At 43.6% G+C, this 16186-nt stretch overlaps 1 protein-coding gene across 1 annotated transcript in view; it reads right to left on the minus strand.

Moving 5' to 3' along the window:
* Positions 1-16186, minus strand: part of LOC126473332 (protein Skeletor, isoforms D/E-like) — a 337232-nt gene that overhangs the window by 225882 nt on the left and 95164 nt on the right. Inside the window, exons 3-4 of the mRNA XM_050100317.1 lie at positions 15159-15231; positions 14968-15076 (exon numbers count right to left, since the gene is read on the minus strand). Coding sequence (XP_049956274.1) covers positions 14968-15076; positions 15159-15231 — 182 coding nt within the window. The remainder of the gene's footprint in view (positions 1-14967; positions 15077-15158; positions 15232-16186) is intronic.

Genomic DNA, 16186 nt, shown 5'->3' on the forward strand with positions numbered 1-16186 from the left:
GCAAAGTCTGTTAATTCGCGTCGTGCAGCCATGATTACGTCGGAAACGTTTTCACACGAACCACCTGAGTACAAATGACAGTTCCGCTAATGCACTGCCCTTTTTACCGTGTGTACGCCATGCTACCGGCATCTGTATTAGTGCATGTCTCTATCCAATGCCTTTTGTCACCTCAGTATGTGTACATGTAGTATACGTTCAGTGTGGGTGAGTGAAGGAGAAAGAGGAGATGAATTAATGAGCTGATACAAGATTTGAGTGCGGGAGGGATTGCGAATGGGAAAAGCGAGGTGGAGTGTGTGACATCTATTTTTGTTTCCTGTGGCAGTTTCAAGACGGCCGTGGGAAGGGTAGTAAGATACGAGGGATTCCTTCGAGCACGTTCGTGGTGGACTGATTGGCAAGCGGAGCTGCGTGCAGGTTGCGTTGCCGGCACGCAGCCTTGCGTGCTCTCCCACGCCCGCAAGCGTGGCGTAATGCCCCATAATTCCATACGCGACGTCCGCTCATGAATATGCGCCTAGCGCTGCTGCGCCTTCGCGAGGCAACAGCCGGAACGCAGCCCGACCGCGCCGCGGCAGACGGCGACTCCGCAATGACGGCTCGAATTTAGGCCGTCGCCTGTCGCCTGGTAATGAGCCGGCAGCTGTGTGTGACGCCGAAAAACTCTCCCAGGTAATCAAGCAGCCGAAACCGAGGTAGGGATGATTTATTGCGGCTGGCTGACTTTGCACCAACTCGGGCGTTCCCCGGATCCCAGAGTTGCGTTTCCACAGCTTCTGCCTGACCGGGTACCATTCAGGTGCGAAAATAAATGCTGCGTTATATGCGAATGTAAACTAGCTCGGTGTGTACGAAGACGAAGATTTCTCGACAGTGTAATGGTACTTGAATTACGTAACCATTACGGCACCTCACCTGAACCTCTCGATACCAGTAATATTCTACTGTGTTTCTGTAAAGTAGTTTACATATTTCTGAGACAACATTCAGATTTGATTTCATTTGTGATACTTCGATATGTTTATTTTGCAATGATATTATTCTTATGTGTATTCTTTTTTTTGTCACTATGATCTTTGACGTACTTGTAACTCTGATTTTTGGGCGCGTAAGCGATTATTAGTTAGTTGTTGCCTTGTTAGAGAGTCGGACGTTGAGAAAGTCAAGTCTTGGACGTCATGTTGGAAAGATGCATATTATAGTTGGCTTATAAAATGTTTTGTGTGTTACGTGATATTGCAATAAAAGCAATTAAAAGGAAGTGTAACTTAAATTCGGAGTGCTGATTATTCTTTTTTACATCACCATTGTGCTAACTTTGAAAGGTTTAATCTCCAAGAATGGTTTGTGAAACGCATCTACAAAACTTTTGAATATAGCAGAATAAAACCTAGGCCTCTTTGCATCCGAGCTTGGAATCATAACCACCTAGATTTTCAACGATTGAGCCATGATTTTACGACGAGACCAGCGTGGGAAACACAAAAAGATGAGTGCCTAGTTTTTTGATTATTACATGAAATGACTTTATTAACTGTGCTCTAATGACACCTGCCACATAATATGACTGTTGTTGCCAGAAAACGCAGTATTTAGCAGCGTGAGCAACACTACAATCGTTATGAAATGCTGACCTTTGTTGTGGTAGGGTTGTTAGAACAGCTCAACTGACTGATGTGCTGATCTACAGTTGCGCTTTCAGGATCACCATGAGATCGTATGTGCCAAAGAGAGCACATTTTATTGTACCGTATAATTCGTGCAGAGCAAACTGGATTATAATGAATTTGCAAGAGAAGCAAAGGACTGCTCTGTTAAACTGCACTAATACAGAAAGCATCGCTCGTGGGTGAGACAGGTTGCTATTTCCACAGATGATATCCCGGAAACCATGAATGCAGACTGTAATGGTCATTTATTTACGTGACCATTACGGCACTCCAACCCCAGTTCTCGATACCAGTAATATCGTACTACTTTTGTGCAAAGTAACAGACATATTTTTGTGACAATATTCACATTTGGTTTTATTTATGTATAGGTACTCCGATGTATCGATATATTACAGTGATATGGTTCTTGTGTGTATTCATTTCTGTGAGACTGTCATAATCTTTGACTTACTTGTAACCGCCGGCCGAAGTGGCCGTGCGGTTAAAGGCGCTGCAGTCTGGAACAGCAAGACCGCTACGGTCGCAGGTTCGAATCCTGCCTCGGGCATGGATGTTTGTGATGTCCTTAGGTTAGTTAGGTTTAACTAGTTCTAAGTTCTAGGGGACTAATGACCTCAGCAGTTGAGTCCCATAGTGCTCACAGCCAACCATTTTGTAACCGTTTAGGCACAAATGCGCACAGAGCAGTCTTTGTTTCACTTTGCAGAAGTTAAGTTGTTATTTCGCTTTGTAGACGAACAGTCATGTGTTTGGTTGAAGTGGAAATTAAATACATGAAGATTGATACAAAACTGTTTTCTTGATGATGTGACAATTAAGAAGTATATGTGAATTTACAAGAAGTTTAATAAAAATGTAGATCGTGAACACCAAGTCAAAAATTATTTCCACCATACCATTGTTCTGATCTGGGATTGTTTGATCATTAAGAATTTCCTGAAAAACGCATTTGTTAGGTCTTCAAATATTGCTAAAATACAGATCTGGACCTTCTAGCAGTAAAAGTGGAAACACCCTAGAATCAACAAGATGACCCAGAACAACTTCGACGAAATCTACGTGGGAATCCATTCAAGATAAGTGCCAAAATTAATGATTTTTTTACAATGCCTTAATTATTTCCATTTGACGATACCATCCACAGTCAATAACTTTGTTGTTGCCCGATAAAGCGAACATATGCTGCTTGAGCAACATTATTAATCTGATATAATTGCGTAGGCTTCAGGGGCCAGAAGCAGTCGAAATAAAAGTTTTCTGGGTTTGGTACCGCGTCATAATGTAAAAACTACTGCTGCTATAGAAAACCAACGTTTCGGCCACGATTGCAGCGGCTTTCTTCTGGGTCTAATGGTGCGTTCTAGCTATGCACTGTCTTTTATATCTTGTTGTTAGTGTTCGCTGCGCATGACATTACGTCATGATTTTAAAAAGGTAGGTAGTTTCATTGGTCACTTAAGGAAGAAGGAGAGGGAACTTTATTTTAATAGGTTATTGCCGTGGAGGGAGAACGTGACCTCTGTTGTCCATTGGCTCTCGTGTCATGTACCATGACTGTTGGCTACCGTCGAATGAGAAGTTGGCTGCTGTTTAACAACTGCTGGACGTCGGCCGCGCGGCGGCAGTTACTCGCCGGTAGTGCTCCTGCCTCGTGTTGATAGTGCGTCTGTTGGCCTCTGATTGCTGGCAGCCAAGATGGGGCAAGGCTGAGTCCATCCTCCCTGTTCATGTTGTTAGGGTGTTGGCCAAGCAGCCTATTATGACGAAACGCAAAATCAGAGAGGCCATCGAAATATTTAAACACCGGCGAGTAACTGCCGCCGCGCGGCCGACGTCCAGCGGTTGGTAAACGGCAGCAAACTTCTCATTCGACGGTAGCCAACAGTCATGGTACATGACACAAGAGCCAATGGATAACGGACGTCACGTTCTCCCTCCACGGCAATAACCTATTAAAATAAAGTTTCCTTCTTCCTTAAGTGACCAATGAAACTACCTACCTTTTTAAAATTATGACGTAATGGCATGCGCAGCGAATTCAAACAACAAAATATAAAGGACAGTGCATAGCTAGAACGCACCATTAGACCCAGAAGAAGGCCGCTGCAATCGTGGCCGAAACGTTGGTTTTTCTATAGCAGCAGTAGCTTTTACATTATGACGCGGTACCAAACCCAAAAAAGTTTTATGTCGATTATTAATATGATTTCTAACCTACTTTGCAAGTGGCTGTATTGTTAGAAGTCCCATACACAGATTCCATTTCCCTACATTTTCTGAGCATTACCACACCTCAGGCTGTTGACAAAGATTTGATGATACAGCTACATCTAGACAGATACTCCGCAACACACCCTACGGTGCGTGGTGGAGGGTACCTTGTATCATAACTAGTCGTATCCGTTCCTGTTCCGTTCTCAGATAGAGAGAGGGAAAAACCATTCTCTATATGCCTCCGTCCGAGCTGTAATTTCTCATATCTTATATTCGCAGTCCCTGCTCGAAATGTAGGTTGGTCCCAGTAGGATCGTTCTGCAGTCAGCTTCAAGTGCCGGTTCAAAAGGCTTTGAGCACTATGGGACTTAACATCTGAGGTCATCAGTCCCTTAGAACTTAGAACTACTTAAACCCAACCAACCTAAGGACAGCACACACATCCATGCCCGAGGCAGGATTCGAACCTGCGACCGTAGCAGTCGCGCGGTTCCAGACTGAAGCGTCAAATGCCAGCTCTCTAAACTTTTTCAGTAGTGTTCTTCTAAATTAATCTCTCCTTCCTTCCAGGGATTCCCATTTGAGCTCTCAAAGCATATCCGTAACACTTGAATGGCGATGGAACCTACCGATAACAAATCTAGCAGCTCGCCTCTGAATTGCTTCGATGTCTACTTTCAGTCCGACCTGGTGCTTATCGAAAACATTCGAGCATTACTCAATAACAGGTCGCACTAGCGCCTTGTATGCAGTCTCCTTTACGGATGAACCACACTTTCCTAAAATTCACCCAATAAATCGAAGTTGATCATTCGCGTTCTTTATCACAATCCCCACGTGCTCGTTCCATTTCATATGGCTTCGCAACGTTGCGCCCAGATATCTGAACGACATGACTGTATCAAGCAATATCCGAACATTACGGGTTTGTTTTTTCTATTCATCCTCATTAACATCACTAGGGGTAAGATAGATACTGCCTACAGGAAAATTAAAGAGACCTTTGGAGAGAAGAGAACCACTTGTATGAATATCAAGAGCTCAGATGGCAACCCAGTTCTAAGCAAAGAAGGGAAGGCAGAAAGGTGGAAGGAGTATATAGAGGGTTTATACAAGGGCGATGTACTTGAGGACAATATTATGGAAATGGAAGAGGATGTAGATGAAGACGAAATGGGAGATAAGATACTGCGTGAAGAGTTTGACAGAGCACTGAAAGACCTGAGTCGAAACAAGGCCCCGGGAATAGACAACATTCCATTAGAACTACTGATGGCCTTGGGAGAGCCAGTCATGACAAAACTCTACCATCTGGTGAGCAAGATGTATGAGACAGGCGAAATACCCTCAGACTTCAAGAAGAATATAATAATTCCAATCCCAAAGAAAGCAGGTGTTGACAGATGTGAAAATTACCGAACTATCAGTTTAATAAGTCACAGCTGCAAAATACTAACACGAATTCTTTACAGACGAATGGAAAAACTGGTAGACGCGGACCTCGGGGAAGATCAGTTTGGGTTCCGTAGAAATGTTGGAACACGTGAGGTAATGCTAACATTACGACTTATCTTAGAAGAAAGATTAAGAAAAGGCAAACTTACGTTTCTAGCATTTGTAGACTTAGAGAAAGCTTTTGACAATGTTAACTGGAATACTCTCTTTCAAATTCTGAAGGTGGTAGGGGTAAAATACAGGGAGCGAAAGGCTATTTACAATTTGTATAGAAACCAGATGGCAGTTATAAGAGTCGAGGGGCATGAAAGGGAAGCAGTGGTTGGGAAAGGAGTGAGACAGGGTTGTAGCCTGTCCCCGATGTTATTCAATCTGTATATTGAGCAAGCAGTAAAGGAAACAAAAGAAAAATTCGGAGTAGGTATTAAAATTCATGGAGAAGAAGTAAAAACTTTGAGGTCTGCCGATGACATTGTAATTCTGTCAGAGACAGCAAAGGACTTGGAAGAGCAGTTGAACGGAATGAACAGTGTCTTGAAAGGAGGATATAAGATGAACATCAACAAAAGCAAAACAAGGATAATGGAATGTAGTCAAATTAAATCGGGTGATGCTGAGGGAATTACATTAGGAAATGAGACACTTAAAGTAGTAAAGGAGTTTTGCTATTTAGGGAGTAGAATAACTGATGATGGTCGAAGTAGAGAGGAAATAAAATGTAGACTGGCAATGGCAAGGAAATCGTTTCTGAAGAAGAGAAATTTGTTAACATCGAGTATAGATTTAAGTGTCAGGAAGTCGTTTCTGAAAGTATTTGTATGGAGTGTAGCCATGTATGGAAGTGAAACATGGACGATAAGTAGTTTGGACAAGAAGAGAATAGAAGCTTTCGAAATGTGGTGCTACAGAAGAATGCTGAAGATTAGATTGGTAGATCACATAACTAATGAGGAGGTATTGGATAGAATTGGGGAAAAGAGGAGCTTATGGCACAACTTGACTAGAAGAAGGGATCGGTTGGTAGGACATGTTTTGAGGCATCAAGGGATCACAAATGTAGCATTGGAGGGCAGCGTGGAGGGTAAAAATCGTAGAGGGAGACCAAGAGATGAATACACTAAGCAGATTCAGAAGGATGTAGGTTGCAGTAGGTACTGGGAGATGAAGAAGCTTGCACAGGATAGAGTAGCATGGAGAGCTGCATCAAACCAGTCTCAGGACTGAAGACCACAACAACAACAACCTCATTAACTTACGTTTTTCCACATTTAGAGCCAGCTAGAAATTTTGTCTACTTCATCTCGTACCAACCTACAGTAACTTAACTTCGCCACCTTCATGTACACCACAGCATCATCAGCTAACAACCACAGAATGCTGCACATTCTGTCTGCCAGATCATTTACGTGCATAGAAAATAGCAATGGTCCTATCATACTTCCTTGGGGCACTCCTGATGTTACCCCTGTTTCCGATGAACACTCGCCGTCGGGGACAACATACTGGGCTCTATTACTCAAGGAGTCTTCGAGCCAGTCACATGTCTGGAAGCCTATTCCGTATGCACGTACCTTCGTTAACAGCCTGTAGTAAGGTACCGTGTCAAATGCTTTGCGGAAATCTAGAAATATGGAATCAGCCTGTTGCCCTTCGGCCATAGTTTGCCGTGTATCGGGTGAGAAAAGAGCAAGCTGAGTTTCACACGAGGGATGCTTTCTACAGCCTTCTGATTCGTGGACATGAGCGTTTCGGTCAGGTAGGAAATTTATTATATTCGAGCTCAGAATATGCTCTAGAATTCTGCAGCAAACCGATGTTAAGTATACTGGTCTGAAATTTTGCGGGTGCGTTCTTTTACTCTTTTTATATACAGGAATCATCCTCACATATCTGACAAGCTCTAGCATTATGAGCGACACCCGAGAGCATCGTCCAGGACGCCAGGTATTTATCAAAAACAAAATTATGGTTACAAGGGCCCAATGCACAGTGTCGCTCTTGTTTCCCTCAGATATAAAAAAAAATCAAACAGATTAAAGTTTGTGTTTATTATTTCATTGAAGCAAATTGTTCCGGCGCATCAAAATGCCGGCACGAAGATGAAGAAGGCAGGAGTAGAGAAGGCTGTGAGACAACGTCAGCCATTAGCACGCTGACTAGGACGTCTCCACGGCAGGAGCGGCCTCTACAAGAAGAGAATATAAGTGCTGCTCCTGCCAGCCTCAGACGGACATTAGAAGACGGACACTAGTAGTCCGGACTAGAAGAGAGCACTAGAAGAGCTGTCACGTGTGATCTATGTCCATTACTTGCATGGATATTCTATGTAGCGAAAGACATTGATTATTTGCATGTCGGCAGTAGCTTGCTACACGAGATTGTAAACCAAAGTTAAGTACTGTCAATCTACTTTTTTGTAATAAAAACCATCATTAATGTGATTTGTTTGAATTGTTGTATAGCCATCCGAGATAGCAGCATCCTTTAGGCACCCTATAAGAGACGAGTGGACAGTGCTCCACACAAATAATAAAATAGTAACTTCAGTCTCTCTGCAAAAAAAGTAACGAGTGATGATCCAGGCAATAATCAGTTTTTTGTACTGACTTGAAACCACGTTAACGTACTGCATCATGTATACTAACAGACTTTCCATGTAATAAAGAAAGTGTAATAAATTTCAATTTTAAGTTATGTTACAATTCAGGTGAAAAAATTAGAGTAATTTTTATGGTAAAAATTAAACAACTGCTCCGGTCAAAAGCCGGTCGAAAATTGTTTTATTGCTCTCAGAACGGATGTAAGTTTATAAGTTTTAGGACTTAATTTATTCTTAGAGCGCAGTTTTGCATTGTTATGGGAGAAAGTACAGCTACTGAAAAATGTAGGGAATGTGATATTGTGATGCAGACAGTTGTTACAAAACTTCCCTAAAAGGCCATCAAACGGGTGCAGTAAGCACCTTGTTTTCTGATTGAATAGCTCAGAGTAATTTTCCAGTCAGCTTTTAAATTAGGGATCATTCAGAAGCAATACGGTGTCTGCTCCCGGACAAAAGACAGGTAGCGTGAAACATGCAGTTCGATACCACCCACACTAGAAAGAAAATACAGAAAAAACTGTAAGGAAGGAATATCCCGTTGATAAAAAGGTTATTTAAAATAGAGAAAAGGAAGGCGAAGGAAATCAACCGTGTCCTCTTCAAAGTAACCATCCTGGGATTTGCGTAAATCAGGATGACCGTAGTGGGATTTCAAGGAAAAACCTAATTTTGATTAGCTGTACGGGAAATTGAACAGCTCTGTTCACAACGTGTATCTAATAATTTATCCACTGTGTCACCTCACTCGGTAAAAGAAATTTTGATGCATTTTGGCTAAAACTGAGAGAACAAAATTAGCTGATGACTAGAAACCAAGAAACCAAATTAACTGTGGTTTGATAGAATTAAGAGCTACACTTTTGATATAATTTTTTTCCATGACGGATGAAGCAACACCGTGACTGTATCGTTTATTAATGAATAAGCAATTGCTGCAACCACACACTGCGTTATAATATTTATTTTAACACCCTTTACATGTTTCTGGAGTTCTCACATCCCTGTACGAAAGGTGCACAATTAGGATGTTTCATTAAACAAATAGTAGGTATAATATTTGTTCTTAACACGCGAACTTTTTTTCCCTTTTTCTGAGTTTGGTAGCGTGGCTACCGAAATGTGATCACAATGCAGTGTAAAACAGATTGAATGTATTTTACACGTGAGGTTGCAGCACAATAACACGTATCTGACATGAACCATAAGTTTTAACTGATTTTGTTTTACATTATCGATCTATTTTACCAATAGATTACATTCGTTTTAAAGCAGTATTATGTTCACAGTATTGATTATTGTTACAGATTTATTTTATATTTTAATTTACATACATATTTCATTTAAATAGCTGTGCCAGGTTCTAATTATGGTTTTACAACTCTCATCTTGAAGGAAGAAATACACTTGATGCGGAGAATTATGTAATACTTAAGAAATTCCTTTCTTTGCCCATTCTGTATAAATTTGCTTCTTTGGTAGGAGAAGTGTTTCAGTTCTTCCATTAGTACATAGGCATTAAATTGTCCTAGACACTCACGAGGAGGAGAATACTAACTATATCTGGAATGAGATTTTCACTCTGCAGCGGAGTGTGCGCTGATATGAAACTTCCTGGCAGATTAAAACTGTGTGCCCGACCGAGACTCGAACTCGGGACCTTTACCTTTCGCGGGCAAGTGCTCTACCATTTGAGCTACCGAAGCACGACTCACGCCCGGTACTCACAGCTCTACTTCTGGCAGTATATCGTCTCCTCGCAGGAGAGCATCTGTAAAGTTTGGAAGGTAGGAGACGAGATACTGGCAGAAGTAAAGCTGTGAGTACCGGGCGTGAGTCGTGTTTCGGTAGCTCAGATGGTAGAGCACTTGCCCGCGAAAGGCAAAGGTCCCGAGTTCGAGTCTCGGTCGGGCACACAGTTTTAATCTGCCAGGAAGTTTCATATCAGCGCACACTCCGCTGCAGAGTGAAAATATCATTCTGGAAACATCCCCCAGGCTGTGGCTAAGCCATGTCTCCGCTATATCCTTTCTTTCAGGAGTGCTAGTTCTCCAGGTTCGCAGGAGAGCTTCTGTAAAGTTTGGAAGGTAGGAGACGAGATACTGGCAGAAGTAAAGCTGTGAGTACCGGGCGTGAGTCGTGCTTCGGTAGCTCAGATGGTAGAGCACTTGCCCGCGAAAGGCAAAGGTCCCGAGTTCGAGTCTCGGTCGGGCACACAGTTTTAATCTGCCAGGAAGTTTCAACTACATCTTCTTCAGTTGCATAAATCAGTGTGATTTCACAAACGAGCTACAGCGAGAACTAATGAAAGTGGAATGCCTTGTGCCGTCTTCAGTAACATCAGTACTATCGTATTAGAATTGCTAGTAATACAGGCACTTACACGTGGGAATTCTAGTCACAGTTGTGCAAACAACTATTGTTCTTAACGCCAAAATATGTTTCAACATCTTTTTGCTATCATTGGGTGCTGTTACTAAGGTTTGTAAAATGCATACATGTTGTAAGTTCTAATTATTCCAAAGTAAAGTAGCCCTAAGCCATTTAGCTTCATTGCCAATATCGTAATAGACACAAAACCATTTTACTCCTGATTTTTATTCCAGTATTTATTACTTAATACACTCCTGGAAATGGAAAAAAGAACACATTGACACCGGTGTGTCAGACCCACCATAATTGCTCCGGACACTGCGAGAGGGCTGTACAAGCAATGATCACACGCACGGCACAGCGGACACACCAGGAACCGCGGTGTTGGCCGTCGAATGGCGCTAGCTGCGCAGCATTTGTGCACCGCCGCCGTCAGTGTCATCCAGTTTGCCGTGGCATACGGAGCTCCATCGCAGTCTTTAACACTGGTAGCATGCCGCGACAGCGTGGACGTGAACCGTATGTGCAGGTGACGGACTTTGAGCGAGGGCGTATAGTGGGCATGCGGGAGGCCGGGTGGACGTACCGCCGAATTGCTCAACACGTGGGGCGTGAGGTCTCCACAGTGCATCGATGTTGTCGCCAGTGGTCGGCGGAAGGTGCACGTGCCCGTCGACCTGGGACCGGACCGCAGCGACGCACGGATGCACGCCAAGACCGTAGGATCCTACGCAGTGCCGTAGGGGACCGCACCGCCACTTCCCAGCAAATTAGGGACACTGTTGCTCCTGGGGTATCGGCGAGGACCATTCGCAACCGTCTCCATGAAGCTGGGCTACGGTCCCGCACACCGTTAGGCCGTCTTCCGCTCACGCCCCAACATCGTGCAGCCCGCCTCCAGTGGTGTCGCGACAGGCGTGAATGGAGGGACGAATGGAGACGTGTCGTCTTCAGCGATGAGAGTCGCTTCTGCCTTGGTGCCAATGATGGTCGTATGCGTGTTTGGCGCCGTGCAGGTGAGCGCCACAATCAGGACTGCATACGACCGAGGCACACAGGGCCAACACCCGGCATCATGGTGTGGGGAGCGATCTCCTACACTGGCCGTACACCACTGGTGATCGTCGACGGGACACTGAATAGTGCACGGTACATCCAAACCGTCATCGAACCCATCGTTCTACCATTCCTAGACCGGCAAGGGAACTTGCTGTTCCAACAGGACAATGCACGTCCGCATGTATCCCGTGCCACCCAACGTGCTCTAGAAGGTGTAAGTCAACTACCCTGGCCAGCAAGATCTCCGGATCTGTCCCCCATTGAGCATGTTTGGGACTGGATGAAGCGTCGTCTCACGCGGTCTGCACGTCCAGCACGAACGCTGGTCCAACTGAGGAGCCAGGTGGAAATGGCATGGCAAGCCGTTCCACAGGACTACATCCAGCATCTCTACGATCGTCTCCATGGGAGAATAGCAGCCTGCATTGCTGCGAAAGGTGGATATACACTGTACTAGTGCCGACATTGTGCATGCTCTGTTGCCTGTGTCTATGTGCCTGTGGTTCTGTCAGTGTGATCATGTGATGTATCTGACCCCAGGAATGTGTCAATAAAGTTTCCCCTTCCTGGGACAATGAATTCACGGTGTTCTTATTTCAATTTCCAGGAGTGTACGTGTATGCATTTTACAAACTTTCAGAGAGCACCTACTGCTGATGGGACAATTACGCCAGACGATGTGTGGGCGTTGAAAACAATAAGTGTCTTATAATATGTGTTCCTGAAAACCGCTACTGTAGTCCGCAGATATGGCTGCTAGTAGAGCTTGAAAACCAAACGGTGATCACTCGAAATCTGCATTTGATAGCGAGTCTTTTTCATTGTTGTTTGAAACTGCTAACAAATTATAATTGAAAAGATTTTGTCCTGACAGAGAACAATTAAGTAACGATTGATCTGTAATTTGGACTATCCATAGAGGCAGACGTTACAATCCCTCATCTTCTAACAGACCAAAATGAATATTTATTTATTTTTGTTCTTTTATGCGTTTCTATACCATTCATACGATTACGATGATACTTTTGTGTACACATGCGCGAAGGTTTCTGAATTGGTGCACCCAACCACTCCTACCTCTCTAAGGGTGTAGACTGGGTGAAGGGTGAGAACCCGTGGCATCTAAAAATTGTTTTATAACGACGGATATCAATATCGAATCCACACTTTTCAGGGGCGCTAGGCTCATTCGTGACAGTCCCGATGACGGTTTCACCTCTACAAGGTAGCGGGGGAGGGGGGGGGGCGAACAAATTTTCCAGAATATGCTTCAAACCAATCGCGAACAATTGTGACCTCGTTGCATAGAGCATTGTCATACATAAAAATTCCATCGTTGTCTGCCTCTTTTTCTTTCTAAGTGGATACATCTATATTCCACACACACACACTATATACAGGGTGGTCCATTGATAGTGACCGGGCCAAATATCTCACGAAATAAGCATCCAACGAAAAAACTACAAAGCTTCAAGGGGGAAACCAGACGACGCTATGGTTGGCCCGCTAGATGGCGCTGCCATAGGTCAAACGGATATCAATAGCGTTTTTTAAAATAGGAAACCCCATTTTTATTACATATTCGTGTAGTACGTAAAGAAATATGAGTGTTTTAGTTGGACCACTTTTTTCGCTTTGTGATAGTTGGCGCTGTAATAGTTACAAACGTATAAGTACCTGGTATCACGTAACATTCCGCCAGTGCGGACGGTATTTGCTTAGTGATACATTACCCGTGTTAAAATGGACCGTCTACCAATTGCGGAAAAGGTCGATATCGTGTTGATGTATGGCTATTATGATCAAAATGCTCAACAGGCGTGTGCTATGTATGCTGCTCGGTATCCGGGACGACATAATCCAAGTGTCCGGACCGTTCGCCGGATAGCTACGTTATTTAAGGATACAGGAAGTGTTCAGCCACATGTGAAACGTCAACGACGACCTGCAACAAATGACGATGCCCAAGTAGGTGTTTTAGCTGCTGTCCCGGCTAATCCGCACATCAGTAGCAGACAAATTGCGCGAGAATCGGGAATCTCAAAAACGTCAGTGTTGAGAATGCTACACCAACATCGATTGCACCCGTACTATATTTCTATGCACCAGGAATTGCATGGCGACGACTTTGAACGTCATGTACAGTTCTGCCACTGGGCACAAGAGAAATTACGGGACGATGACAGATTTTTTGCACGCGTTCTATTTACCGACGAAGCGTCATTCACCAACAGCGGTAACGTGAACCGGCATAATATGCACTATTGGCCAACGGAAAATCCACGATGGCTGCGACAAGTGGAACATCAGCGACCTAGGCGGGTTAATGTATGGTGCAGCATTATGGGAGGAAGGGTAATTGGCCCCCATTTTATCGATGGCAATCTAAATGGTTCAATCTATGCTGATTTCCTACGTAATGTTTTACCGATGTTACTACAAGATGTTTGTGCATGACAGAACGGCAATCTACTTCCAACATGATGGATGTCCGGCACATAGCTCGCGTGCGGTTGAAGCGATATTGAATAGCATATTTCATGACAGATGGATTGGTCGTCGAAGCACTATACCATGGCCTGCACGTTCACCGGATCTGACCTCCCCGGAATTCTTTCTGTGGGGAAAGGTGAAAGATATTTGCTATCGTGATACACCGATAACGCCTGACAACATGCGTCAGCGCATTGTCAATGCATGTGCTAACATTACGGAAGGCGAACTACCCGCTGTTGAGAGGAATGTCGTTACACCTATTGCCAAATGCACTGAGGTTGACGGACATCGTTTTTAGAACGTTTGCATTGATGTGGTATTTACAGGAAACCAAGCTGTAACAGCATGCGTTCTCAGAAATGATAAGTTCACAAAGGTACATGTATTACATTGGAACAACCGAAATAAAATGTTCAAACGTACCTACGTTCTGTATTTTAATTTAAAAAACCTACCTGTTACCAACTGTTCGTCTAAAATTGTGAGCCATATGATAGTGACTATTACAGCGCCATCTATCACAAAGCGAAAAAGTGGTCAAACTAAAACATTCATATTTCTTTACGTACTACACGAATATGTAATAAAAAGTTGGGGGTTCCTATTTAAAAAAAAAAAAAAAACCTAGTTGATATGCGTTTGACCTATGGCAGCGCCATCTGGTTTCCCCCTTCAAGATAGACAAGTTCCATCCTTTGTAGTTTTTTCGTTTGACGCTTATTTCGTGAGATATTTGGCCCGGTCACGATCAATGGACCACCCAGTATATGTATCGTTTGTGTGTTCGGAATACCAGTGTAAGCACTTAGAAAGAAAAAAAGGCTTTAAATGTATACCGAGCACGGCTAGCATTATTAAAACACTTCGATTTTGCTTAATCAGAACAATATATGTTGTGTTTGGCAGGTATACACTCAGGGTATACAGAGCATAGCCAGTGTTTGAACTCGATACTTCTGAAAGTCCAGTAAGGAACATCATCAAACGAAGTATCGTTCTTCTAGCCTGTTGAGACTTAGCACATACCATTGCGTCAGAGGGAAGGTATTTACGGAGAAGGTAACCAGAGCGTGCAGTGTAATGTAGGGTACTCACAGCGAATTCGTCGCACCACACGGAGAACCACTTGATGTCCCTGAGCGTCTTGTTGTCCGGCAGGGTGACCGTTATGTGTTTCTTGCGGTAGCGCGGCAGCACGTTCGTTCTGCAAAAGAATGCCTCCGTTCTTAGGTGAACCGGGCGCCAGGGACAGCACATAACAGCGACAGAAACGAGGAGCTACTTACGTTCCTTTCTCGTCGTTCACCTTGAAGCCGTAGCTGCTCGGGCTCTTGGTGTCTCCAGCCCAGAAGAACGCAGCTGAAACACACGTGGAATTTTTATATCAGTACACATTCATCAGGTGGTAATCCGTGTTATTATAAAAATGAGCAAGCAGGGGAAACTTTTCAAAGTATTTTGCTCATATTATGCGATGGTAAAATAGTGCAAGATGTTCTAAACTCTGTCATAAGTAAGAATGAGTGCATGAGTAATTTAGAAGCAGATATCTTCGGAATAGAGAAGCTACTTAAATCAGTTAATAAAAACAAGTCTTCCGGTCCAGACTATGTACCAATTGGGTTCCATTGACAGTAAGGTAATGCAATAGTTCCATACTTAAAATCATATACAACCGCTCGCTCTACGAAAGATCCGTACCCAAAGACTGGAAAGTTGCGCAGATCACTCAAGCATTTAAGAAAGGCAACATGAGTAATGCAACAGGATTTTGGAAAATATATTGTGTTCGAACGTTGTGAATTACCTTGAAGGGAACGGTCTATTGACACACAGTCGACACGGATTTAGAAAACACCGTTCTTGTGAAACACAACCAGTTCGTTACTCACACCACGTGTTGAGTGTTCTTGAAAGGGATTTCAAATTGATTCCGTATTTCTAGATTTCCAGAAGGCTTCTGACACCGTATCTTACAAGCGGTTGTAATGAAATTGTGTGCATATGGAATATCGTCTGTTATGCGACTGGATTCATGATTTACTGTCAGAGAGATCACAATACTTAGTAACTGACTGAAAGTCATCAAATAAAACAGAAGTGATTTGTGGTGGTCCCCAAGGTAGTGTTATAGGCCCTTTGCTGTTCCTTATCTATATGAACGATTTAGGAGACAAGGTGAGCAGCCGTCTAGGGTTGCTTGCAGATAATGCTGTTGGTTGGTTGGTTTGGGGAAGGAGACCAGACAGCGTGGTCATCGGTCTCATCGGATTAGGGAAGGATTGGGAAGGAAGTCGGCCGTGCCCTTTCAGAG

The sequence above is a fragment of the Schistocerca serialis genome, chromosome 4 (genome assembly GCF_023864345.2).
Source record: "Schistocerca serialis cubense isolate TAMUIC-IGC-003099 chromosome 4, iqSchSeri2.2, whole genome shotgun sequence".
Lineage (NCBI taxonomy): Eukaryota > Metazoa > Arthropoda > Insecta > Orthoptera > Acrididae > Schistocerca > Schistocerca serialis.